At 49.3% G+C, this 27379-nt stretch overlaps 1 protein-coding gene across 4 annotated transcripts; it reads left to right on the top strand.

The window, feature by feature from the left end:
• Positions 1-629: 629 nt before the first annotated feature.
• On the top strand, positions 630-27114 carry MFSD10 (major facilitator superfamily domain containing 10). Of its 4 annotated transcripts, XM_068149628.1 has the most exons (14): positions 630-707; positions 1676-1819; positions 4309-4498; positions 5662-5758; positions 7868-7971; positions 9876-10034; positions 11797-11985; positions 17478-17586; positions 19436-19547; positions 20846-20954; positions 22407-22497; positions 24095-24142; positions 25242-25331; positions 26342-27114. In XM_068149628.1, exons 3-14 carry the CDS (start codon positions 4328-4330, stop codon positions 26446-26448), a joined length of 1386 nt encoding a protein of 461 aa, XP_068005729.1. In that variant the 5' UTR covers positions 630-707; positions 1676-1819; positions 4309-4327; the 3' UTR covers positions 26449-27114. The 4 variants fall into 4 exon arrangements, with proteins under 4 accessions (XP_068005729.1, XP_068005728.1, XP_068005727.1 ...); XM_068149627.1 differs by lacking the exon at positions 630-707 and having other exon boundaries at positions 1250-1819; XM_068149626.1 differs by lacking the exons at positions 630-707; positions 1676-1819 and adding an exon at positions 2129-2200.
• The last annotated feature ends 265 nt before the right edge of the window (positions 27115-27379 follow it).

The raw sequence follows: 27379 nt of genomic DNA, 5'->3' as shown, positions 1-27379 counted from the left end.
CTGTTCCAATGTTTCACCACCTGCACTGTGATGAATTTCCCTTCTTTCAGCTCAAAGCACTACCCCTTGTCCTATCACTACAAGCCCTTGTATGTTTGTAGTTCCTCTTGTTTGTTCCCCGTGCTCCAGGTGTTAGTGTATAGAGGCATTTAAGTTGGGGCTTCCCAAAGATGGTTTATTGACTGGGCTTCCCTTACCCTGCTCTTTAGGTGGCCTATTCACAGCCCATGTCCAGCTTCAGGCCCAGGATGCTTATTAGGCTTTGATGTGGGATGGATTCATCACCCCATCCCCCAGCAACTCTAGTTTAAAACTCTCCTCACCATACTGGAAAGCTTCTGTCCAAAGATGTTCTTCCCCTTTTCTGAAAGGTGAACCCTGTGAGACCAGATTTCCAAAAGTAAGTTTTGTGGCTTAGATAGCCAAAGCCCTGCCTGTGACACCACTCCTTCAACTGTTTATTGATTTTTTTTCCCTATTCTGTCAGCTCTATTAAACCCCTTCCCCGTGATCAGCAGGATTGATGAGAAGGCAATCTGTGCTCATGAGCCCTTCACTGCTGCTCCCAGTGTCTTGTAGTTCCTCTTGATGGTCTTCACGTTGCTCACTGCTGTGTCATTGCTGCTCAGGTGAAACAGCAGCAATGGATAATGGTCAGTGGAACATGCAAGGTCAGACAACCTCTCACATCTGTGATAGAGTCCCTGGTAAGCAGCACCTCTCTAGCTTGCTTGTTGGGATGGCAAACGGGTGCTTGTGAGCCTCTCAGCAGAGAGTTGCCTACTATCACCTCCTGCAGTGGCTGCTGCAGTCACAGGACAGGGAGCAGCTCTGGCTGTCATGCTTGGGACTGTGGACCTACCTGATGCAGGCTTTTTGTCCCTCTGCATCTATGGAGCCATGAATTGGCTGTGCTAGGTCACCTTGGGCTTTGATGGAGAGGTTTCTTTCTCCTGCTAGTTCTAGTCCTTGCAATTTGTCATTCTCCACCCTTGCTGGCTTTCCCTGTTTTGTCTATGCTTGGCAGGGGGAGAGTTGGGGGCTGTTTGGCCAGAGGCTGTGGGTGCAGTCCAGAGAGGTCACTCAGACATGGTGATGATCATCTACTATTCATGAAGAAAAATGCTGTCTAGTGAATCTGATTTAACAGCTGGACCTGATTGTTTTGAACTGGCTTAGAATGTGTAGAATGTTTTCCTTGTTCTGTTTGGGGTTTTAGCTGGTGCATTAATCCTGATTAGCAATACGCTTAGATAAGCTCCTCCAAATCTAATCAGTTGGGGAATCCATGACAGAGATGTCAGGGTTGACTTAAAGGACATCATCCAAGTACTAATAACTGCAAATCCACACCATCAGTGGGACAGCATTACCTTGAGGGGAAGCAGAAGCCCTTTCAATACCTGTATTAGTTCTCTTTAAATACTGTTGGCAGATCCTCATGTATTTAAGATCTGCAGATGTGTGCTTAGTCCACGTGTAACCAGACTCTGAAATTCGGCAGCTTGGACACCAGACAGGGCTGGACAAGAGAGCAGTGCCAGACAGTGCTACCACTATCAAATCTATTTGTGTTTCCTGTGCTAAAGAACTGAAGTGGTTTAAGGGAGAAGTTTCATTTAGGGACAGTTACATCTTTTGCAACTACCTTTTGGTGTTTGTCACAAACCTCCAGGAAACCCTCGTTTATCGAAACCACAGCTAACTGCTACTGCAACCTGGCTCTGTAGCAACTACTAAAGGCATATCCCTCTCTGATTGGAACACGTGTGTTTTCCTGCAGAAATCTTCAACGCAAGAGGAACAGCTGCGGTTTGAGGTACGAGATACCCATCTAAATCGTTTAAACTGGTCGTTTACGGGGGCCGAGGCTGCCTTGACAAAGCACTTCCCCCAGCCTGAGGTTTCAGTCTCTCTCGGCCACCGGCCTGGTCCCGCTGCTCCCCGAGTCCCGCTGCGGGGAGCCCGCTGGGCCGCTGCCGTTCCCGCACAGCGCGGGTGGGATCCCGCCTGGGCAGTGCCCGGTGCAGAGCCGCTGGAGCAGCTCCGTTCCCGGCCGGAAGTGGAAGGCCGCCGGGGCGCGGAGAAAAGGCCGGGGAGGAGCTGCCGCCGCCCGCCCGCAGCATCCCCAAGGGAGGGCTCTTGGCAGGCGGAGGGGACCCTCCCGAACACCCTGCGGGCCCGGCCACCCGGAGGAGCGGTAAGGGGCCCGGAGTGGGGCAGGATCTGCCGGCGGCGTGGCGGGGCGGGCGGCCGGAGGAGCGGAGCGGGGCCGGGCCGGGCGCAGCTCGCCTCGCCTCAGCGGGCTGGGGGTCCCCGCGGGTCTGAGGGGCGGCAGGGGACAGCGGGGCTGTGCCGCGGGCACCGCATCTCTGCACGGCCTGCCCCTTCCCGCTCCTCGGCCCCTCCGCTCTGAGCTCTGGCTGCTCGGGGAAATCGCTTCATTTGTTACCCTCCCATTGCAGCTCCTGCTCTTGACCCGAATCGGGACTTTGTTAGGGAGGCAGAGGAGCGTCTCCAGGCTTACCAGGTAAAGCTGGGCCTGGCACCTTCAGAAGGGGAAGGAATGGCAAGAAAACCCCAGAAGGATTAAATTCTTGCTGCTGGCCGATGGCAAATCTCGTGTTTGTAAGTTAGGGCAGGACCAGCTTTGCTGCTGCTCCCGTCCCGAGAGGCACAGCATCAACCCCCGTCCCGGCCGGAGGTGGAAGGCAGAGGTGATGGGAGACAAGAGGGGCATGGCTGGGGAGAGCCAAGGCCGAGCCCAGAGCCTGTCAGGGACACGCTCGACTGTCTAGAGAAACAACTTCCCTAAAGTGAAAATTCCCCTCCTCTTCAAACGCGGCTCAGAAATCATACGGCATGGCAGAGATGAAGCGTTGTGTTTTTTCTGATGGGATTCCAGGCCCTACAAAATGTTTGGTGGTTTCCTGCCTGGCGAAAAAAAAAGTACGGGAAGGTTTGAACAACAAAACTGATGGAGCACAAAAGGCAGAAACGTGGAGTACCCTGGAATGTTGCGTCAGGGAAATGGCAACCACGTAGCCAAAAGTGTAGCTGAATGAAAGGTCGGTGCTGGCATCAGTGGGTTCAAGCCGCACGCTAGCTGAACTGGCCACAAGAGTAAGGTGTCAAGGATATTATTGCCCTGTGTAAATAACCCTGGAATAAAGTTCAGCTTGGTCATATAATTCAGTGAATGAATAAACAAATTGTGAGATAAAATGGGATAGAATCTGCCACAATGAACCCATCCCTCAACTGCTGCCTGGGCAGACCTAGGGCTAGGGAGGATTTGGCTGAAGGGATGGGTTTGTTTTGGCTCCAGATGCTCTTAAATTATTTGGTTAAACAAATACTAAAGCATTCTGGTGATGATGACTAACCATTTGAAATGAAAGGATCTTGAACATGACCCAACAGCTCTCTTCATTAACAGACTTAAGAGCTTTGCACCAAGAGTTTAATAAATGGCTTCCTGGTGGCCCCTTTTCTTGTTCAGCTCATGCAAACAAACTGAAGCCACAGGTAAAGAAATTCCACAGTGATTTTTATTGCTGAGCATGACCAAGTGTTATGATCTTCAGTTAGTGCAATAGGATGCTGCAGGCACCAGTGCCTGTGTGTAACATGGTATTTCTTGCCTGGAATAGAATTTGTACTAAGAATTGCTCAGTGTTTTCAATCCTGACTCACCAAAGTCAATGGACCTTTGGATCAAATTCTGTCTCTCTGTTACTTAGTGCAGCAAATACAAAGGGATGTTTGCAGTAGAAGGAAGTGCCAAGTGGGTTGTGGCTGAGGTACACTGTAGTGTTTTACTGTAGTGAAATTTGCAGGTTTGTGTATTACTCCTTGATTTTAATATCTGTTGGTGTTTCTGACAGGATATAGATTAACTCCTTTATTTGTTAGATATTGAATGGGAGATGGCTTGCATCCTTGTTTAGGTCTTTAGGTGAATCTTATAATAGAATCCTAGAATGGGTTGGGAGGGTGCTTCAAGATCATGTATTGCCATGGGTAGGGACACTTTCCACTAGACCAGCTTGCTGAAGGCCCCAACCAGCCTGCCAGTGAACCCTGCCAGGCTTGGAGCCTCCACAAGTTCTCTGGGCAACTTGTCCCAGTGCCTCACCACCCTTATGGGGATGAATTTCTTCCTCATGTCTCATCTAAATCCAGCTTCTCCCAGTTTCAAGCCATCACCTTCTGTTCTATCACTTAGGAAAGAATATCTTTTCTAAGGTACCATTTTGAAAGCCAGCAAAATGCTTCCTGCTGACTGTATCTAATGGTAATTTTTAGAAGGAGAGCACCTGGAAAGATGGCCCAGCAGGTGAGAGACATTGGCAGCAGCTCCCTCGGCAGCAGGGAAGAGCAGAACGGCAGCCGTGTTATTACGATCGTTTTCCTGGCACTCTTCATCGACTTGCTGGGATTCACTCTCATCTTGCCTCTCTTCCCTTCCATCCTTGATTATTACAGCCAGACTGAGGTGAGTAGCAGAGAACATCAGCCTGCTGAAAATTCTAGATCTTCAGGGAAGGATGGAGGAGACCTTGGGGCAAGCAAATAGCTGTAGGCAGAATAATAAACAATAACAACATTCAGCATGTTTAAATGGGACATAGACTGAGTGTGTTTGTGAGCCTGCAAGAGTTCCTCCTGCCTTTTGGTTAAAATGAAGGATTTATTCTGGGGAAAACTCAGGTATCCCTTAAGGGCTAATCCTTGTATTTAACAGTGCATTTGTGACTTCACTGGGGAGACAGAGTAAGCAACAATCCATAATGAGTCTGCATACTGGGGTTTATCTGAGAACCAACGTTGTAAGAGCTTTTTACCTACTTAAGTACTTCACACACTCACTTGCTCCTAATCCCAGCCTCATGCTCTCTAGATCTCAACTTCCATTCTTAGCAGGGTGCTGGCCACTGGTCTGGAAACATCAGACACAAAGTTGTGTTGCTTCCCTGCTGTGTGGCTGCTCGCAGTTACCATTCCCATGTGTTACTGGACAACATAAAGATGTCAGGGGAGAATTAATTTTGCATTCCACATTTCTGTCTCATAGCCTCTTTCCTACCACACTCCAGCTGCAGCCTTTTTCTTACAACCCTGTCTCTAACCCTAGCCTTGGACTGATGTCCAGGATCTTCCCCCACTTCCAATGTATTTCCTGTAGCCAACATTTTTGTCTTCTTTTCAGGGCCTCATTCTTTTTTTCCTATGTTGTCCACCTCTTTTCAGGACCCATTGTTTTTCCCACCACCTCTTTCTGGACCTACAAGGCCCTGCTTATCCCAATTTGAGTAATGCATGTGTCCCATGTAGCTTCATTAATTGGAGGATTCAGGACACACCACTTGTTTCATTCAAGTTTTAACAAGCAGGCCTGGTGGTTTGAAAAAGTTCAAATTCAGCCATTCCTCCACCCTAACACATACACCCAATTATCTGCTGCCTCTCAACTTTCACCATTTTAAGCTATTTTTAGCCTATGACACCTGATCAGCAAGGAAATTTTCCATTGGGGGTGTGAAGGAGAGAAGGAATCATCTAACATTCTCACTAGTTCACTCAACTCTGATGCTGTCTTTGAAAATGAAACTATGCATCTGTCTTCCTGCTCTTATTCCTCATCTCTCTGTTCTGCAGGATGGATTCTATTTGTCCTTGCAACGAGGTGTGGACTGGTTTGCAGCGATGGTTGGGGTGCCTCCAGAGAGGAAATACAACAGTGTCTTGTTTGGAGGTATGAAGGCCAAAAAGAAAAGTGTTATACTCAAGTTATTTGCAGTGTTGATATGAGGAATGGTGAGGAAAATGACTAGAAATACTAAAAGGCATACTGGAGTTCAATAAGAAGCATACTAGATTTAAACAACAGAAAATGTCTCTCACAGTAGGCTGCAAATGATTTTGTTTTCATTAAACTGCCCCATCTCTGTCTCTTGGAGACCCCTAGACAGGCAGGAGGAAAGGGCTAACAGGAACCTGGTGAAATTCAGTCAGGACAAATGGAAACTCCTGTGCCTAAGAAGGAAGAATCCCTTGCAGCAGTACAGACTAGGCACTGACTGGTGGGCAGCAGCTCTGCTGTGAAAGCCCTGGGGTCCTGTTGAGCAGCAGGATGAGCGTGAGCCAGCCCTGGCAGCAGCAAAGGTGCCAGTAACACCTGGGTTGTATGAACAGAGCCAGCAGGTTGAGGGAAGTGATTGTCTCACTCTACTTAGCACTTGTTAGACCACATCTAGAGTACTGACACCCAGTTTTGCACCCTCATACCCCCAGTACAAGAAACATGCATAAACTGCAACAAGTTCAGCAGAGGGCCAGTGGAACAGGTTGCCCAGAGAGGTTTTGTGGTCTCCATCCTCAGACCCTAACTGAATGAAACCCTGAACAATCTGATCTGACTTCATAGCTGGACCTATGAGCGGGCAGTTGGAGTAGGTGACCTCCAGAGGTCCTTTTTAACCTGAATTATCCTATGATCTTGTCCAATTTGTTCTACAGCTTGCTGCAGAAATAGAGGCCTGCTGTTCCTTATTGTCAGACTGTCACCTGAGGGTCAGGAGCCTGCTGTGCCAGACCCTGCACAGTCAGAGAAATTACTGTCCCTTAACAAAGGATCTGCACGTGACTGGAGATCAGTCAGTAGGAAACACTGGAATTAGAAGCTTGTGAGTTCAAGTCTCACCTCCCTGCTGGGCAGCTGTAGTGCAGCACTGCTTCTAAATCTCAATTAGTCCTATTAAAAGCAGGAGAGCTGCTGACTTGCAGGGTCCAGAAGCATTTGCTGTCACTAGGAGTCTGCTGTGGGTGAGCAGCACAGGGAATAGTGCAGGAAATCCAGCAGCATGTGTGTCATGTTACACATCAGAGATTTAAAGATCTGGGAGGAAACTGGGTTTTCAGAGTATGAAGCCATGAGGGTGTCTGTGTTAATTTTAATTGGCAATGTCTAGACTCTCTCCTTTCGGTGAGCTGAGGCTTGCCCCAAGGTTTTGAACAAATCTGTAAGGGTTTTAGACAGTTTTTTCAGCTCTCACAAGCAGCTGTCCTCTCCAAGGTGCTCAGTATCAGCATGCTGCCTCCTCAAAGCTGATGGGAGCAGAACATTTGGTCTCTCCTCAGCCTTTTACAGCTTTGATAGCTGAATGATCTATGTAACCCAGTTTTTTCCTTTAGAGAAAAACTATGACAGCAAGGCCTTTTATTGCCTGCTTGTTGAGGGTGTAGAGCAAATTAATAAGTGTGTAAAGCTAGAAATGGCAAGAGAAAAGAGGAATTAAAGATCACAGAAGCTGGAGGCAGATTTCAAAAGTCTCTTGGAGTCTGTTAGATGACTCCTGCCTCTTAGGGTGCCTCACTACCAGCAGTGCTTGTGTCCTTCTTTCCATGATAAGAGGGGAAGAAAAGCTAATTAAGTGTGACAGAATCAGGTTCAAACAATCAAAAAAAGTCTTAAAAGAGCTGTGGCTGTTAAAGACTGCATTATCTCTGCTTCAGAACCAGACAATGTCTGCAGTCAGCTTGGGAAGCATTGGAGAACCAGCATGCCATTATAACCAGTGAGTTTCAGCCCCCTTCTCAGCAGTCAAGTAACCAGTGAATGATCCAGTTTGTTCCTGTTACTCTGGGCTTTGTATTTGGGCTGTCTTTGCAGTCTCACTTAAATTAAATAACAATGTTTGGAAGGTGGCTTAGTTTGAGAGATAAAGCTGTTCTTTACAGCTGCTGTTTTACATGTAATTGCATGCTTTTGAAGGATTTCTTGGAGCAGGTTGGGTGTCTTTGTATGGTTGATGAAGGCAGCAGGTGTACTAATACATGTAATTTATTTATTCATTTCTTTTAGGTCTGATTGGCTCAATCTTTTCCATCCTCCAGTTTTTTTCTTCTCCCCTCACTGGTGCAGTGTCAGACCACTTGGGCAGAAGGCCTGTGATCATGATGACAGTGGTATGTGTCTCCTGCTGGTTTTAGTCAGGCCGTCCCAAGACACAGCTGAAGGCACTGTGGTCTTGTGATTAGCAGAAAGGGTTGGGCAATTGAACATTCTAGGTCTGCTTCTTGTCGAGTCACTTGGCTGCACTTCCAAAAGCAAGTGCTTAAGCTGAGCTTCCCAGATTCAGGACTGTACAAGAAAGGCACCAAAATACCTACCTTTTCCTGGGATTTCCCCAGATCCCTTTCCCCCTCTGTGCAGGAGTCTGACTTCAGATGCTTTGTTTACAAATGTTAAACATAATCCCTGCACAAGTTAGTTCCCCAAGTGCCTAATGAGGGCTGATCACTTCATGACCCATTTCACAGAGCCTGGGGGTTGTCAGGAGGTGCTGTGTAGCACTGTGGGATGTGTTTCTTGTCAGCATGGATGGTCTGCAGAACACTTTCTCTGTTGCTGGTGTGGGGCTCTAATTACAGAAGCTGTGTGCATACATGGAGGAACTCAGCTGCAAACGATAAACAAATCCCCCTGTCCTGTAGGCTTGTGGAGACTGAATTAAACAAGCAGGTGTGGTGAAGATGAAATTTAAGGGCTAGAACTGTGAAGTCTTCTTATTTTGAAACCAGAATTCTCTTGAAGTTTGAAACAAGTGGAATGGGGTATACAAGAGTGAGTTTGTGCCCAGGACTGAGTTAGCTCCCTCTGAACTGTCTTTGCTCTTCTGTTAGTAATCTCAGTTTGTAAGAAGTTTGTGTGGATTTGTTTCTCTTTCTTTTATATCCCTGTCCAGGACAGAGTGCACTATCAGTGTGTTCAGACATTTCATAGTATCATAGTATCATTCAGGGTTGGAAGGGACCACAAGGATCAGCTAGTTCCAACCCCCCTGCCATGGGCAGGGACACCCCACACTAGATCAGGCTGGCCAGAGCCTCATCCAGCCTGGGCTTAAACACCTCCAGGGATGGGGCCTCAACCACCTCCCTGGACAACCCATTCCAGGGTTTCACCACTCTCATGGTGAAGAACCTCCTCCTCACATCCAGCCTGAATCTCCCCATCTCCAGCTTCATTCCATTCCCCCTAGTCCTATCACTACCTGAGATCCTGAGAAGTCCTTCCCCAGCCCTCCTGTAGGCCCCCTTCAGATACTGGAAGGCCACAATTAGGTCTCCTCGGAGCCTTCTCTTCTGCAGACTGAACAGCCCCAACTCCTTCAGTCTGTCCTCATAGGAGAGGTGCTCCAGCCCTCTGCTCATCCTTGTGGCCCTTCTCTGGACACCTTCCAGCACCTCCATTTGTTATGTGTGTTTGAAGCAGCTGTTGAAATCAGACAAGTTAAATGGTGGTTTGGGTTGGAAGGGACCTTCCAGATCAACTAGTTCTAATCTCTACTACTGCCTCCTACTAGACCAGGTTGCTCAAGGCCCCATCCAACCTGGCCTTGAACACTTCAAGGGCTGGAGCTTCCCCAACTTCTCAGGGCAGCCTGTTCCAGTGCCTCACTGCCCTTTATGGGGAAGAATTTCTCCCTCATGTCTCATCTCAATCCAGCTTCTTCCACTTTGAAGCCATTACCCCTCACCCTGTCACTCCATGGCCTTGTCAAAAGTCCCTCTCCAGATCTCCTGTGGCACCTTTCAAATGCTGGAAGGCTGCTCTGAGGTCTATCCAGAACCTTCTCCAGGCTGAACAACCTCAATTCTCTCAGCCTGTCTTCACAGCAAAGGTGCTCTAGCCCTCTGATCATCTTCATGGCCCCCTCTAGACCTGCTCTAGGAGCTCTATGTCCTCCTTGTCTTGGAAGCTCCAGAGCTGAACACAGGACGCCGGGGGGGTGGACTTACAAGAGGGGAATATGCAGAGCTGACAGCAACTTTGTTTTGCTTTACCAAGAACTTTCTTGTTTCTGCAGGTGGGTTTGATAACATCATATGCACTATGGGCTGTCTCTAGGACCTTTGGTGTTTTCCTCCTCTCCAGGATTGTGGGTGGAATAAGCAAAGGGAATGTCAGCCTCTCCACAGCTATAATTGCTGACCTGCACTCTCCAAAAGCACGGAGCAAGGGCATGGTGAGTTACACATGTGGGGGATGTTTGGGATTGCAGGGTAACCTTTAATGGATTCCAGGTGCTCAGAATATTTTCCCTAGGTTTGTATTCACTGCTCAGTTGATAACTTTGTACACTGCCTCACTTCTCAGAAGATGCCAGATCGTTTTATTGGTGAGCTCTTAGGCTTCCAATGACTTCCACCTGCCACAAAAAGCAGGTGCCCTAGATGTTGAATAACTACCTGGGTGCAAGTGTTAGACCTTACTCCTTCTGAGAACTGTAATCTTCATTAGAACAGCTGAGAAGTTCAAAGGTCTTATGGCCCAATTATTGTAGCTGGCAGCCAGTTAGAGGACAACCTGCTCTTCTCACCTTCCCAAGCTGTGGAAGCACAGGAGCACATCACAGTGTGCCTCCTGACTTCTGCAGTGTTGCACTGGCTTCAGGATCTGAGCTCAGCAGGTAAAGGATGTTGCATGTGGCTGCTTGAGCAGCAGCATGAACAGCTGCCCTGCCTTGTTCCAGAAGGCAGTGGACCAGATGGAAGCATTCTGCAGGCTGAACTTTGCCTGTGAATTACCAGTCAGAGCTTTTATCTTACAGAAACCTTGAGGGCCCAAACTTCTCTCAACAGACTGTTATAAAGCACTATGTGGGACAGCTGCTTATTGGGGTGGGGAGGGGGAGGAAGCTTTAGATTTCACAGTGGTAGCTAATGAATTTTCAAAGCAATTTGTTATAGTCCTGGTGAGCCAAAAGGTATTTTTATTTATGGAAAGGCATAGCCATACAGCACCAGTAAATAAACTGGGTCAGGGCCTAATTTTAGAGCCGGAGAGCAAGTCACTTAGTACAGCATAGTTCACATCCATATGGCTTATGCTCTCTTGTTTTCCAAAGCAGAGCAAGGCATGTTCATTCTGCTGCTTAGCAAGACTATAGCATCTAACTGATGCTACCTCCAACCTGTGATGAGCTATTGCCTGGGAGAGTGCTAGCTGGGCAGGCTGAAACAACACTGGAGGCTCTGAGGTGGTCTTGTTCAGTTCAGTACTGCAGATAAAGGCACTCAGGAAAGCAGGAGGATCATGTCTTGGGATGACAGGGGTTTGGATCCAGCATGTGTGAGCATACATCTTTGAATGTCTCAAGGACATTGAGAGAATGTCTTTAAGAAAGAGATGAATGGAGCCAGAAGAAAGCAAGCCAGGTCCTGCACTGGTGTGCTCTTAAGCACTCTCACTGAGCTGATGAGTCAGACAGGGGCTCTTTCAAGCTCCCATCCTGTGTGTGCAGATCCTTTTCCAATGTGCTGCTTTCATAGTGATTTAATAAATCCCCTTTAGTGCCTGCACTAAATTCTGGCTGTTCTGGGAAGTCTCTCAGGCTGTTTGCTCTGTAAGTCATAAATTCCTGACCAGAGAAAGCTGTAGATACCATCATGAATTCCTACCACGCTGCTGTCCTCCTTTCTCTGCTTTCATACTACAAAAGTTCATTCTGGGGCTGAAAGAGCTGCTGGCTGAGCAGTCCCTCAGGTGAGAATTGTTATTTTCCTTCCCAGATTCCTTTCCCACATACCCACATTGCAGTTTGTTCCTGCCCCTTTCCTGACTGGACAGAACATCAGCTATGTGGAAGTAACAGGGCTTTCATTCTTAATGCTCAGGTTCTGTTTCTGGTTGCATTGCTTTAAAGGCAATTGCCAAGAAATCCAAACTGGTTTAGAGCTGAGCTACCTGAACAAACCAGTGTCTACATGTTCCTTGTATCACTGCAGGCAATGATTGGTGTGGCTTTCTCCCTTGGCTTCACCCTGGGTCCCATGATTGGAGCTTACCTAGCCATGGAGGCAGAGAAAGGAGAGGTCTTCTACCTTCGTTCGGCACTGTTAGCGCTCGTGTTTGCTGTGGCAGACTTGATTTTCATCTTCTTCCTCCTTCCAGAGACCCTTCCCAAAGAAAAAAGGGTAAGTGGCCTGTGACTCTGTGTGAACAGCTCTGCTCCTTGCAAAAACAGGCCTGGAGAGCTGTTGGAACGCTGGAAACAAGGAGCTGAGGCAGTGTCTCGGGAATTTAGCTCGCTCCTGGGACTGGGGTTTGAGAGGATCATTCAGGGGTTATGTGATGGTCCCACCTCCTAGCCCATGGTCCCACCTCCTGGCCCAGTGTAGTATGAGCAATTCTTTGTAATTAACATACCTGCTTAGTTGCTGCTTTTGGTGTGATAGGTGTACATGGCTCAAAACCTAATGGGGACCTGAGAGGAGGAGGGTGAATTTTAACTGATCGCAATGGCTCCCTGGGGAGCTAATCATAAGAGTGCATGCACCAGAGGCTGGATTTGCTGTCACGTAGCCAGTGCATGCTGGAAATGTTCTGAGCTATTATCCTGTCTTTGCTTGGCAATTCTAAAACTTGAGGAGCAAATGGCTCTTCTCTCTGAGCTGTGCTGTCTCCACAGAATGCATGCAAGTGCTAACATTCAGTGACTGGATCTGAGGGGACAGGCATTTATGTACAGGATAATTTTGTGTTGTGTGATTGGACACTGTCCCATACCTGATTAAAAGTCTCTTGGAACAGTCTCCTTCACAGTGTGGGAGAGGCTGAACTCAGCCCAAGGTGCCTGGGTGAAGCGCTTGAGGCTTTCAGCTGGGCTGGATCCTTCCTACTCCCTTGTTTCTAAGCAGCACTCAGCTGTTGGAGCATGCTTGGTTTCTGGAGAGTCAAACCCTGTCTCTGATGCAGGGAATTGTTCAGGAAACTTCTGTCTGCAGGGCAAGACTTTAGACCTTCCCTGAGTGTTTCCCAGCAGGTGGGATGGGTTGTCCATGTTATTTTCCCAAGCACTGCAGCTATGTTGTTGTGTTTTGAACAGCTCTTCCATGTGTCATTTGTTCCCCTTTCCCTGTTTGGCTCTTTCTAAACATTCCAGATAAAATCCTGGCCTTGGTTAGAGCTGCACACTCTGGGGTGGGGGCAACATGATGTAGGGAAGTGCTGCAGAGGAAGTCTGTGTTCTCTAAACAACTTCACCTTTGCTTTGGGGAGATGAAGTGCTTCAGTGCCTTTTAGGACTCTGGATGACTGAATACCTCCCTCCCCTTTATCATCATCTTGAGGGTTCTTCTGATAAGCCTCTCTTTGTTAGCCAAAAGGGCTGAGTTTTGGTAAGAGAATGAGGGCACTCTCCCTGCTTGTTGGGGCTGTGGATTAAGAGGTGTCTCTGGGGGGGGTCAGGTCTCAGTCATGCAAAATACAGAGGGTGTTTGGTTGCTGCTTAGGTAGTGGTTTGTCTGGTGTTGGAGCCTCTTGTGATGGGTGTCAGTGTTAGTGCTTTGTGCTGTGTCTTTTTAGTCAGCATCTGGGCAGTGGCCCTGTGTGATTTATATGTTGTAGGGAATTTGCAATTTCACTTTTTAGCCTGATTTGCTCTTTTCTTGGATAATTCCTTCCATTTTCTGAGTGGGAGAGGAGCAGTTTTCTTGGCCCATGCATGGCAGAGGAGGGGCAGGTATGCTGGCTGCCTCTCTGGAGCTTGGCTGGGCTGAGCTGGAGCAGGTGCTCCCAGAGTACAGGAGTGGATGTGCTGGAAGGACAAAGCTGTGAGAAGAGGGGAAATGATAAGGCTCAGTGGTAGGAGAACTTGCCAATGGGATCAGACATCTGTTTCCTTCAAATACACTGTGTTCTCATCACATCCTGGTTTCTCTGCCAGTCCTCCTCACAGGAGAGAAGTTCAGGTGTTTCACATTCATTCATGTTGCAATTAACTTGTAGAAAGAGGAAGGTGGAGTGGAACAGGGGGAACAAGGATAAGTTGGAAACCAGGTTAGAAGCCGTGTTGGATGGGACTTGGAGCAGCCTGGTGTAGTAAATGTCCCTGCCCATGGCAGGGGATTGACCCTAAATGATCTTTCCTTTCAACCCAAACCATTCTAGGACTCTGTGAGTCTTCATCCAAGTAGAACTGAATTGTCACTATTCTTCTTCCCTTTTTTTCCTTAACTATTCCACAAGTTTATCAAGTGAAGAGTGAGCAGAGAGCTGGAGTCTTCATGTATTGGAGGCACTGCTCTTAGGTGAGCTAGCCAAAACAGCTCCTGCTGTGACCTACTTGGGAGAAGGAAGGAACAGAAACATCTCCAGTGTAATCTGCCCTCTTTAAGAGCTCCTGAGTTAATTTTTAGCCAGTCTAGTCACGGGCAAGGCTGCCAAGCTGGAGGCAGAATCTTACCATTTTTTCCTGGTGTCTAGCTAATAAATTTTTCACAGTGAGGGTGGGGAGACACTGGAACAGGTTACCCAGGGATGCCCCCTCCCTGGAGAAGTTCAAGGCCAGGTTGGATGAGGCCTTGAGCACCCTGGTCTGGTGGAAGGTGTCCCTGTCCATGGCAGTGGGATTGGAATAAGGTGATCTTGAAGGTCCCTCCCAACCCAAATGATTCTGAGAGTCTCTGAGGTAAGGATTATGCATAGGGCTTTGCAGCATCAGCGGAAGACTTCTGGAAAAGCAAGGCTTGTGCTCTGTGCATGCTAAACAATGTCTGATTTGAAGGGTAAGGCTGCAGCTTGGAAGACCCAGGCTGCATTCCTGATTTGGCCTTCAGGACATTTTACTTATGCTTCTTGCATTAGAGGAGAACAGAGTAAACAGAGACACCGTGAAGAGAGTCTGCTCTTCAAGGTGGTCTTTGCTGTGATCGTGGAAGTAAAACTGAGTGGGTTTGGAGTAATAAATCATAAGCATAGAAATGAAATACAAGTCAGAGCTTGCAGGTTTTGAACCTGGGAAAGAATATCAAGTCCCCACAGCTGGTGACATTGAAGTTGGCAGTTTATTCCTTGGGGTTTGGGGGTGGTGAAACATCTTTCCCAATTTTAGGACAAGGTTTTCATTATTGACCAGTGGATGAAAACCCTTGTAGTTACTTCCAGTCTCTTATTTCTAGGGCAAAGATAGGAGGAATTAGAGGACATGCACACACCAAAATTTTAAACATCTAATCAATGTCCTTTAGACCAAACTAAATTCAGCCTTTTAGTCCAAGCAGCTTGGCAGCCTGCCTGATGTGGGTAATAATTCACACCAGGTACAGACTGGAGGGAGTTTTATTACTGACACACATGCCTGAGGAGAGCTGCTTGTTAGCAGATTGTCTGTGCTGTGGCACAAACACCATCACACCAACAAATGCAGGAACTGAGGATTGCAACAAGCCAGCTTCAGGAAATCCTCTTAGAGACCTTTTAAAAGCGTGAGGAAACTTCTTGGGAGTGCCTGTTTGCTCTCTGCAATGCATGCAGTGGGGAGGGAAATAAATAGCCCAGTCAGCAGCTTTATGGCTTCATACAGACCCAGGCTGGTGTACTGAAGTGGGTGCTGCTGTGAGGCTAACAGGCTCCCGAGCTCTGCTGTGGGACACTCGGAAGCTCTGAGTGGCAAAACAAGACAGGAGTCACGTTAGCGCCGTGTTGAAGCTTGATTTGTTTGCAGCTTTGTGAAATCCTCAGGTCATGCACTGAGATTAAGTTCCACTGATAATTTGACCTTCAATCTCTGCCCTCAAGGGGGTAATAGCTCCCCTCCCTCCATGGGGAGAGAAAGAAGCTCATCAGATAAAGGCTGTGGAGCTTTGAAGATGCGAAGTGCTGTGTGTGACTATCCAGGGTTCCTGAGCCTGTCTTATTTCCTCCTGTGACTGCCATGTAAAGAGACAGCCTGAATTCTCCTGCTCCAAAAGGAATGGTTTCCTTAAGGATTCAGACATTATTTCTGCTTCAATATATTCTTTGCTTTTCCATACCTTAGGCTAAAAAACCCAAACAGAGTGAGCTGTTTAATTCTCTATAGATGAGAGAGCAAACCTCTCCTCAGTGCCTGCTGGTGAGGAGCAGGGAGAGCGCCGCTAGGTGCGGAATTAGGCTGCGGTGTACAGAGCACAAGGACCAGGAGTGCTATAAAACAAATGTGCCTCTTTCAGAAGCCTTCAATGTGGCTGGGCAGAACCTCTAAGAATCCCTCTAAAAATGATTTGATTTTTTTTCCCCCCTTTTCTTCCCCAGGAGATGTCACTGGCTTGCTAAAGAACAGCCAGTACCAAAACAGGCTGCTGTTTGAGGCGCTGCACAGACTGTTGTCAGACTTTGCAGCACACAAGCAGGTCCCCAGCTTCCCATGAGCATGCAGGCAGATGTGCCACTGTGTTCCCTGTAAATGGGCACTGCACAGGAGGGCTGATGCAAAAGGTGAACCCAATAAAACCACCTTCAAGGCTGTGGAGGCCTCTTCTGCTCTTTGGGAACACAAGGGAGAATCTGTTCTCTGCCTTCAGTGAAAGGTGCTGTCAGTGCTCTACCTTCATTGATGATCTGGATGAGGGGGTCGAGTCAGTCATCAGCAAGTTTGCAGATGACACCAAGTTAGGGCCAGATGTTAGTCAGTTAGAGGGTAGAAAGGCTCTGCAGAGGGACCTTGACAGACCAGACAGATGGGCAGAGTCCAATGGGATGGCATTCAACAAGTCCAAGTGCCGAGTGCTGCACTTTGGCTACGGCAATCCCATGCAGAGCTACAGGCTGGGGTCGGAGTGGCTGAGAGCTGCCAAACAGAGAGGGACCTGGGGGTGCTGATTGACAGCCACCTGAATATGAGCCAGCAGTGTGGCCAAGAGGGCCAATGGCATCCTGGCCTGCATCAAGGAATAGTGTGGCCAGCAGGAGCAGGGAAGTCATTGTGCCCCTGTACTCTGCTTTGGTTAGGCCACACCTTGAGTCCTGTGTCCAGTTCTGGGCCCCTCAGTTTAAGAAGGACATTGAGACACTTGAAGGTGTCCAGAGAAGGGCAACAAGGCTGGGGAGAGACCTTGAGCACAGCCATGTGAGGAGAGGCTGAGGGAGCTGGGGTGGTTTAGCCTGGAGAAGAGGAGGCTCAGGGGTGACCTCATTGCCCTCTACAACTACCTGAAAGGTGGTTGTAGCCAGCAAGGGGTTGGTCTCTTCTCCCAGGCAACCAGCACCAGAACAAGGGGACACAGTCTCAAGCTGCGCCAGGGGAGGTTTAGACTCGAGGTGAGGAGGAAGTTCTTCACTGAGTCGTTTGTCATTGGAATGTGCTGCCCAGGGAGGTGGTGCAGTCACCATCCCTGGAGGTGTTCCAGAGGGGATTGGACGTGGCACTTGGTGCCATGGTGTAGTCATGGGGTCTGTGTTGATAGGTTGGACTCGATGATCCTCGAGGTCCTTTCCAACCTGAGTTATACTGTGATACCTTTTGGTCAGTCTGGAAGCAGTTCTGTGTTCAGAGAGCCTGGGGCTGTTCATGAGGGGGTCAGTCAAACCCCCGTGCCAGTTGCCTTGTTTCATCTCAGATAATTTGTGTAGGTGTGGAAGCACATTTGCCAATTCCTGACAGTAGCTAATGACATCAGGTTTTTCACTCACCTCTTTCTTTCTCCAGGTCTCTTCTGTGACATCTGGATTTCAGGCAACAGTTGACTTACTCAGTCCCTTGGCGTTATTTCGGTTCTCCGCGGTCACCCGAGGAGAGGAATCCCCCTCAGAGGAGAGTGAGTGTTGGCTGGCTTTGTGCATGGATATTGTGTGTCCTGCTGTAGGTGGCCGTGGTTTCCACGTGAAAACCCTGCTCAAACCAGTTCAGAAGCAGCACTGTTCACTCATTTAAAACCCTCCTTACTCACTTATGAACAGTTAGCCAAGTTCCCTTGGACACTGGTCCTGTTATTCCCAAAAGAAGGTTTTAGAGATTCTTGTTTTGAGCATTTCTGACCTGCTACTTGCTGTTTTTCTTCAGGCTCTGGCTGTAGCACGGGGTAGTGAAGTGCTTTTAAAAGATTGATCAAGGCATGAGCTTGCTTATTCAAGCTGCAAACCAGGAAACTTCAGACTGGAGTATTCTCTCTCAGTTCAGATGCTGGAGATGTAGGATTTGACCTGGCCAGTCCTCTGTGTGAAATTACTTAAGCCTTAGAAAATGAACTACAGTTTGCTAGATGGACCAACTTACCCTGCAGTCCTCCTTGCTGTCCTCTGTGTGAAACTACTTAAGCCTTAGAAAATGAACTACTGTTTGCTAGATGGACCAACTTACCCTGCAGTCCTCCTTGCTGCTGCAGCAGGAGTAGAGTAGAAAACCTGTTATATTCCTGCCAAGGCAGGGTTTAAGTAAGGTCTGTCATATGTGTAGCTCAGAGAAAGGGATGCTGTGCTTTAGCCAATACCATCCCAAGAGCAGCATCAAGGTGTGAGGTGGAATGCAGGTGCTGGTTGAAATACATAAATCAATTTCTTGATCAATGATTGAAATTTATTTATCAATGATTGAAATACATAAATCAATGAAGGGTCCTGCATCTGGGTCGAGGCAATCCCAGGCACAAATCCAGGCTGGGCAGGGGCTGGCTGGAAAGCAGCCCTGAGGAGAGAGACTTGGGGGTGCTGGTGGACAAAAAGCTCACCAGGAGCTCTCAGTGTGCACTTGCAGCCTGCAAAGCCAATCAGATCCTGGGCTGCATCAGGAGAAGTGTGGCCAGCAGGGCAAGGGAGGTGATCCTCCCCCTCTGCTCAGCTCTGGTGAGACCCCATCTGGAGTACTGCCTCCAGTTCTGGAGCCCCTATTACAAGAGGGATGTGGAGGTGCTGGGAGGTGTCCAGAGAAGGGCCACAAGGATGATCCGAGGGCTGGAGCACCTCTCCTGTGAGGACAGACTGAAGGAGTTGGGGCTGTTCAGTCTGCAGAAGAGAAGGCTCCAAGGTGACCTCATTGTGGCCTTCCAGTATCTGAAGGGGGCCTACAGGAAGGCTGGGGAAGGACTTCTCAGGATGTCAGGTAGTGATAGGACTAGGGGGAATGGAATGAAGCTGGAGGTGGGGAGATTCAGGCTGGAGGTGAGGAGGAAGTTCTTCCCCATGAGAGTGGTGAAGCCCTGGAATGGGTTGTCCAGGGAGGTGGTCGAGGCCCTGTCCCTGCAGGTGTTCAAGCCCAGGCTGGCTGAGGCTCTGGCCAGGCTGATCTAGTGTGGGGTGTCCCTGCCCATGGCAGGGGGGTTGGAACTAGATGATCCTTGTGGTCCCTTCCAACCCTGACTGATTCTGTGAATCAATCCCTGTGCAGGTGGGGGAGTGAGTGTGAGGCAGAGGGGCTGGATTGGATGAGTGACATCAGAGTGACCCTGAGAGAAATTAAGTCTCTTTGGCTCTCCTCCTGTCAGAAGAAGGAAGGAAGGTAGCAGGCAGAAGCCATTGTTGCCATGTCTTGTGTGGGTATTTCCAATGAGCATCTGAGCTGAGAACTTTTCCCTGTATAGGTGATGAACGTTGCTCTGCTGTTGGTGTGCTCTCAAGCCTTGCTTGAAAAGCACCCCAGTGTTTCTCTTACTTGTTTCTTTGTTTGTTTAGATCTTCAGAATCTCAAAGTCTTGGGCCTGGTTTACTTCCTGTACCTCTTCCTCTTTTCCGGCTTGGAGTATACCCTGAGCTTTCTGACTCACCAGAGGTTACACTTCAGCAGGTACAGCACACCTGAAAGATAAATACTGTGTGTTCTCTCTGGGATGTTTTCCAAGCTCTTGATTTAAGTTCTCTTTGTTTACTTTCAAGAGAGAGTTTATGAGGTTGGTCAAAACACTCAGAAAGCAGCCACCACATTCAGTGGTGCTTGGGCTTTGGGGGAGGAGTGTAAGGAAATCCAGGGACACTGTTTATCATGAAAGGAACTGATCTGCAACTCCTCATGACTAGAGAAAATCAATGCACAAGATGAAATGAAAGCTCCTCAGCTATGGATAGCTGGGCTAGTTGTATTGATTAGAATAAAGCCTCTTCTTGCCCAGAAGAGTTCTTCAGTGTCAGGACAGATCCTGGAGCTCAGAAAAGGCAAGGGATGGAGGGGTAGCTGTGTGACTGCATTTGCTCATTCTGCATTGCATGTGGTGTATGTCATGGAGTTTGATTTCCTGTAGGCTAACACTGGAGAAGAAAGAGAACAGAGCCCACTAACAGCAGCTCAGCTGGAAATACTTTTCCTGCCAGCTCATAGGAAGATTTCCAGACAGGAACATGATCATGCAGCTTGATTCCTTATGTGTGTCCTTTCCTTTGAGTAATTCTCAGGGGTTTCTCTCATCTTTCCTTGCCTGTCTTTCATTACAGTTTGTGGCTTAACTAACATGTGTGTGGCAAGGAAAGGTCTTCTAGAGCAAGAGGAGGAGTATCTTCTCCCTTCTGCCAGGGAGATGAGACACACAGCTCCATGCCAGCAGGCAGGCTGGGTGACAAGCAAGCTTTTAGCTGAGAACCTCCACAAAGCTTAGTAGGCAAGAGAGGTGAAAGGGAAATTTGGAGAAATAGTAAGGCTGAAGGGAGAGATGCTGCAAGCTTCCTGCTGGGCTACATAGTCACCCCCCTGTCGGTGCCCATACTGTGCCCTGGTGACTGCAGAGGCAGTGCTGGTAATGGTCGTGAGAAAGGACAGCCTTGGAAACAGTAACTCTTGTGCATGTGGCACAGGATTACTAATGTGCTGACTTTCTGTGGACCACCCATGAAATAACTGAACTACATCCCAGCAGTCTGGAGATGACTGCAGCATTTGCCAGCAGCAGTCCCACCTCCACTCAAGACCTAAGAGGTTTCTGTCCTTGCTGTCTGCCTGCTCTGGAGATGAAGGGCAGCTTGTTAAGAACTCTGCGCTGCTCATAGGAGCACCAACAAGCATTTTCTGTCCCTTGCTGAGGCAAGGCTCTGCACTGTAACTCCCAGGGTGGAATGCTCTGCGTGACTCCAGGCTCTGTGTTTGCCTCCTTCTAGCATGCAGCAAGGCAAGATGTTTTTCTTCATTGGAATAACAATGGCAGTGATCCAGGGAGGCTATGCTCGCCGAATCAAGCCAGGAAATGAAGTCACAACTGTAAAAAGGGTAAAAGAAACCACAAAACCTATTTTCCTTTCCCCCTGCAAATCTGAGATGTTCACTTTCAGTCTGAAGTGTGAGGCTTTGTCTGTACTTTCCAAATTAGAATGACTTTGTGTCTCATGAATCCAGCCAGATGGCTTCTCAGGACCATGGTGGTTGGGCATTGTTATGGTTTGGAGCTGGTAGCTTAGCTTGGTGTCCTAACTATAAACAAAGAACAGGAACTCTCTCAACCTACCACAGGCACTGATGGGGATCTAACTAGGGTTTAGAACATTAGAGCCCTGTCTTAGCAGGTCAGCTACCATAGTATTGAAACTTTTGAGTTCTTCATGCATGGCTGTAGTAAGGAATGAGAACAGAGTGCCCATCCCTGCAAGCTAGGGACAGTGCTGTGAACATGATGCTTTGTTTCACTGCACTCTCTTGCAGTGCAGACATTAAGACTACTAAAGCTGCTTCAGAACTGCTCTTTGACTCTTTCTGGCAAATTATCTTCAAGGTACATCATCAGTCTGGCCATGTCTGTGCTTGGCAGGCTTTCCCTAGAGTATATTTCAGTGGGGGGGGCAGGGGGAAACTGATTCTTCCTCCAGTTTTGCACTATGCAGAAACGTGCTGGCCTTGGGGCACTCTTTCTGGGGGTGCATGTGGCTGGAGTGGCAGTTGTGGCTGTTCCCCCTTTTTGCTAATGTTAGTCTGGCATTTTGTGAATCTGGATCCTATGGCAACTGTGGCCTCTCGTAGCACAGTGACTGCAGTAGCTCGTTTACAACTGCATCCTCAACGTGAGGCAGTTGATGGGAGTGAATAACCTTTCATGGAACAGCATGATCTGATCTGTCTTTTCTGCCAAAGCTCTGTGCCAGGGAGACATCACAGGGGCCCTGAGGTCCAGGCTCCTGGAGGAGGTGAAAAGTGTCTTTTCTTTTTGCATTTGAATTTCAAATGCCATTCCACCCCCCTCTTCTCATCTTGGCTTCGGAAGTGTGGACTCCAAAAGCTAAAGTCAGTCCATACCAGCAGAAAAAGCAGAGGAGCTGTAGGCCTGTTGCACACAAGCTTTTTTATCTCCTGTGCCTGCTCAGGAGACAGAGAGTTAAAGGCAGGTTTCTGTCCAGTTAACACAGAGTAAGAGAAAAACAGCACAAATAAGGAGGGGATCATGTGAGAGAGAGAGAGAGAGAGAGCTCTGCAAGAGAGCTTTTCCTCAGCTGTGGGAGTGGGAGGTGAGATAACTGCCTTACAGGTGACTCCATGTGCTCTGCAGTCATGTGCTGCTGGGAGCACAGAAAAGCAAACTGAGCCCAGCCAGGTGAATGGGAGATGCCTGGTGGGGAGGAAAAGGTTTTCAGCTGCTCACTGCAATGTCCTCCCAGCAGCAGAGGGGAACTGGCAGGACAGCTCTTAAGTAGCAAGGCTGAGACATAACCGTGTGACTCTCTCATTCTGCAGGCCATTGTGTTGCTGATTCCAGCCTTCTTCTTAATTGGATGGGCTGCAAATGTGACCATGCTGAGTGCTGGGCTGCTGCTGTACTCCTTCGGTGAGCTACCCCAAGGGCACTGCAAGCCAGGCACAGAGAAGTTTGCTTTATGTTTATTCACCCTCTGCAAACAAAGGATGCACTTGAATTTTAAACTGCAATGGAAAGCAGAATGTGGAAGAAACAGTGTATGGGCTTGAGGTTTCTGTTCTGATGCTGTTTGTATCACAGGATTTTGCCATGGTGATAGTTGGAAGCACCAATCTTTGTCTCACTGGGGAGCTCTTAAGGGTGTTTTAGTCACCTCTTACCAGACCTAGAAGCAAAATCTTCACTCAATAGCTCAGGAAAAGAAGGCAGACAGCATGTGTGTGCTTCAGTGTGGCTGTGTTCTAAGGCAAGAGGCTGAAGGGCAGTGAGCAAGAGCGAGGGTACATCAGGGCTGTCCTGACACTTGTGGCATGGGGCTGTGCTGCTGGCAGAGGGAGGGAGCAAAACCCCATCTCGTGTTCCTGATAAGGTGGATTCCAAAGTCATTCAAATGTTTGTATAAATAATCCTCTGCCAACCTGAGCTGTTACTCAGGGAAACACTTGAGAGTGATGTTGGATTCACCTGCTGAAGTGCCTGTCTGAAAAGAGGTTTCAGACATCCCCAGTGCTGCCAGCTTGTTAAGAAGCTTCAACTATTGCTAACTGCAGAAGTTGAAGACATGGGTTTGCATGCTCCAGCCTAAGAGTAGACTGTAAACCACCACATGCAGCTCTTTAGTAGCTGGCTTGCCAAGGATCAGCTGGGTTTAACAGCTTTGAGAAGCTGCCTCTTAGCTACAGCTGACCTTGCTTTGAAAGTCCACTGGGTGAGGAGGAGGGAGAGCAGAGACTCATTTTGTCTGAGAGGAGCCTCACCTTCCTAGGCTCCATACCTGAGTAGAAAATGCCAGCTCCTCTCTCGTTAAGCCCTGTAGAAGCGCCTCAGGAGGGGTCCTGTTGCCCCCCCCCTTCTCTTCCTCTCTCTGCCCCATGCTGCAGTTAAGGCAGCATCTGTCATTCCTGCTCTCCAGGTGTCCTTTCTTTCCCAGAAAAGATTCTGCTCTGTATGCTCACAGCCCTTCCTTCTTGGCAGAGCAGGCCCCTCTTGCAGTAAGAGGGCAGTGATTGCTGAACAGCTCTTGGCTTTTGTGTCCAGACGTTTTGTAACCTCCTCTTTTTGAACGTGACTGTCGTACTTCCCAAGGCAGCACCCTGCTGCCTCTTTCAGCCCCATGAAGCCAAGGGGACACTATGCTGTTGTGTACAGCCACCTGGCTGGCTGGTGGAAGTCTGGGTAGTTCCCTTTCCCTGCTCCACCTGACCAGAGCACAGTGATCTGGAAAGCTCCCAGTTAGCTGATCTGACCCAGCCACCCCTTTCCTGTGGGCTGACACTGATGTGAAACATCTGCTCTGGCTCTGGGCTCTTGGTGCAGGTTGGCTTGGAGGGGGTGTTTTCATTATGGAGCTGGACCAAACCTAGTGATTCATTTCTGGTACAGTGCCCCAGAGCTCTGCCTGTTTCTCTGCAGCAGTAACAACTTTGGGCTCCATGTTTTTACTCTCCTGTAACAGTTTTGAGCTCCCTGCTGTTCACTGACAGGCTCTTTTGTGGATTTCTTCCAGCTGCAGCCGTTGTGATCCCCTGTTTGTCAGCAGTGGTGTCAGGCTATGGTGAGTGTCTTTTCCTGCTTTGAGCAGCAGCCCTTGGCCCTGCAGCTGACCTTTGTCTAGCCTTGGCTCAAGTAAATTCCTGACCTCAAGTTGTGATGCACCAAGAGGAATGCTGGTGGCACGGCTCCACCTTGGAGCAGAGTGTTGGACTGGTGGCTCTGGCTGCTGCTTGGCTTTACAAAAGATCTCTTTCCCCACTAATGCATGAAGCCAGCAAGCACAACTGCCAAGTGCTCAGGGAGCTGCTGCTCCATGGGTGTGGCTCTAAAGCAATAACCACCCCTGGAGGATTGAGGCTAAAGCTTAGAGAAGAGCCATCTCCAGGCCCTTGCATGCTACCAGAGATGCATGGCTGCAGTCACCTACTGAGGGCACCATGCCTTGCTGTGGAGAGACAAACCAACTGTGCTACACTGGAGGTGCTGCCTCTTCAGCCTCTTCCCTTCTCTTAGTGTCCTGCACAGAGGGGAAGCTGGGTGGGGCTGCTGGGGAATGGGAATGCAAGATGCTGATCCGGGGATAGTCAGAAACATCCTGGAAGGGAGCATAGGAGAACCCCAAACTGCTTGTGCAAAGTGTCAGCACTCCATCAGGGGTCATTTCAGAGCTAACAAACAGCAGTGACCTGATCAAAGGGACCAGCAGCCTCACACCTGGGTCCCCTGGGATGAGGAAACTTCTATTCTGTGATGGAGAAACGTTATTGCTGCTTTTGAGGAGGAGGAAGAGTAGGCAAAGAATTAATATCACTGGTGAAGGCCATGACCAGCACTGAGCAGGAAATGGCCTGGTTCCTCTGCAAGAGACACCAGCCATGGCTGCTAGCAGTCAAATGATCTCTTCCTCACTCCTTAGAAAAGATCTTCTGGGGAGCCTCCTGAACCCTTCCACATTTGTGGCACCAGTCACATCTGGGTTGCCACCTGTGGATGACAGAGTTGGTTCTTCAGCAGTGGTTCAGTTGGTTGCCAGCACAGCAGTGCTCCCTGAAGCCCAGAAGCAAGGCTTGGCTTTGCAGAGTCCCTTTGCTGTTGCTCCTCTTTAAGTTGTGTGCTGAGCTCTTCACCCTGCTGTGTCGTGTGGCTCTCTGCTCGCACAGGCTCTGCCAGCCAGAAGGGACGCGTGATGGGGATCCTGCGGAGCCTGGGCGCCCTGGCCAGGGCCCTGGGACCTGTCCTGTCAGCTACAGGTGAGTGCAGCCTCCTCTTCCTCCCTTTGCCAGCACAGCATCACTCTGGGCCCCACAGCCCAGGAGAAAGGGCAGCAGAAAGTTGTATTTACAGGGGTAGGGACCCCTGAGAGCTGCAGCAGGGGCAGGACATGATCCTTGTTTGCACCAGCAAAAGCCTCATGGTGAGTTATAAAGCTCCTAGACCCAGAGAGAAACAAGACAGCAGCTCTTGCCTGACTCCAGCCCCACATGTAGCTGTGCAGGTAGAGGAGCACCACAGAGGGTCTATCCCCAGTGTGCAGAGGGAGCCTTTGCTGGGCTCCTTTCAGCTGTTTAAGGCAGTGACCCCCCCTGCTGAGGGCCAGCTGGCACTGGGCACATCAGTCAAGGAAATCAGGTTTCCTGGGCTGAGTAACTGTTCCCACATCTCAGGAAGCAGTATCCCAAGAAGATACAGGGCCAGGCCATTATGTGCAGTGACAAACTTTCCAGCATTAAAAGCACTGCAAGCTAACGCCCAAAGACTCCACCCTCTGCTCCTACCCCAGAGCTCAGGCCAGGCCTAGGCTGTGCCTCAGGGGCACAGGTACCCCCGGTACACAGTTCAGCTCCTCCAGGCCCTTGCAGGGTAGAAGGGCAGAACTGTGGGAAGCAGCCACATGGCAGCTCAGAGCTTGAACCTGGACCTGACATTAGGGTTGAGCAAAGCCAGGACCTGGCACCTGCCTGTAGCCATGTGCCAAGAGAAGTCCTGGGTGCTGGGGCAGACAGTTAAACAGTTGCCTTGTAAGGCTGAGGAGTAAGAGAGACTTCCCCATTGCTGTAGTGGTGGGAATGAAAATACCCCACCTGAAACAGCCACTCCTGACCTGCTCCTTCCTTGCAGACACCCAGGACTGCCCTTAGCCACCTCCATGTGACTCAGGTACCAGCAGAAGGGTCAGCAGTGCTGCTCTCCGGCTGAGGCCAGGTCACAGAGGTGCAGGGACAGGCAGCTACTAACCAGCACAATCTTCTCTTCTTTGCAGTTTACTGGCTGGCAGGGGCAGAGGTTTGCTTCACTCTCTGTGGCACTTTGTTCCTCATTCCCTTGGTTTTGCTTCGCTCTATCAAGCGGCCAACAAAGGAGGAGTAGGCAGCAACCATGGCATCGATCACCAGCTCCCAGGGACCTCTGCAAGACCCAACTCTGCTGGTAAAGCAGGAAGAGGAGGGAGGGGATGTGCAATAACCATCTGCAGCACCACCACCTTCAGGTCTCTTGCAGCCCTCCACAAGCAGGTCTGTTAAAGCAACCTCCCAGCCAGCCTGGCTAGCACTGCAAACAGACGAAACCCAGGAAACAGGTGAGTGAAGCATTGAGGGCAGCAGACAAGCAGAGACTGGTGTGACAGCAGCACACTGAGATCCCAGTGCACCCTGCACCACAGAGCTCTTCTCTGCTCACCTCCTGCCATCATCAGCACAAGCAAGACCAAAGCCACTGCCCCAAACCCCTGCCCAGGGACCACTGTGTCTGGGTTTGGCCAGCAGAGAACAAACCCACAGCTGTCAGGAGGTCCTCACAAACACTCTGGGCCTGATAAAAGCTCTACCAACCAGCTGCCTTAAAACAAACAGCAAAGTCAGAAGCCAGGAGCACGCTCCAGGCTTGTGGAGTCTGCTGATGGGTGCCACTGGACTGCTTCTGATGCCTGGTCAGGTGTGGGAGATGTTTTGTATTTGTGGGTCTGGGCAATGGTTTCTGATGCCCAAGCCCTGCTCTTCTGGCATTACAAATAAACTGCTACTGTACACCCCTCTGGCCTCTTCCCCTCTCAACTGAAGAGCTCCTGTCTGGGTAAGCCAAAGGGGAGGCCAGAGCTCCACCCAAGGTGCCAAAGGCCTCTTCCAAGGACTGCCACCAGCAGGCAGGGCTGCTGCAGGCGGAGGGGTGAGTGGGGGAAGGATTCTTGCGCCAGGATCTGCCCACTGCTGCGCTGGGTCGCTCCTGGAAGCCCGTCCCCCAGTAGCCCATTTGAGTGCTGCCTGAGAATCCATTAAAGCCATCATTAATCAGCACATTA

Source organism: Melanerpes formicivorus, unplaced genomic scaffold (assembly GCF_026170545.1).
Source record: "Melanerpes formicivorus ecotype bairdi unplaced genomic scaffold, bMelFor1.0.p_v2 SCAF_18, whole genome shotgun sequence".
Taxonomy (NCBI): Eukaryota; Metazoa; Chordata; class Aves; order Piciformes; family Picidae; genus Melanerpes; species Melanerpes formicivorus.
The sequence above is the reverse complement of the archived record's forward strand: the minus strand, read 5'-3'. Positions and strand labels throughout refer to the sequence as shown.

Coding starts and splice junctions, on each gene's coding strand:
- MFSD10 (XM_068149628.1), top strand. CDS start 4,328: ATGGCCCAGCAGGTGAGAGACATTGGCAGCAGCTCCCTCGGCAGCAGG. Junction 20,955..22,406: donor AAGTCACAACTGTAAAAAGG/GTAAAAGAAACC, acceptor CTCATTCTGCAG/GCCATTGTGTTGCTGATTCC. Junction 24,143..25,241: donor AGCAGTGGTGTCAGGCTATG/GTGAGTGTCTTT, acceptor CTGCTCGCACAG/GCTCTGCCAGCCAGAAGGGA.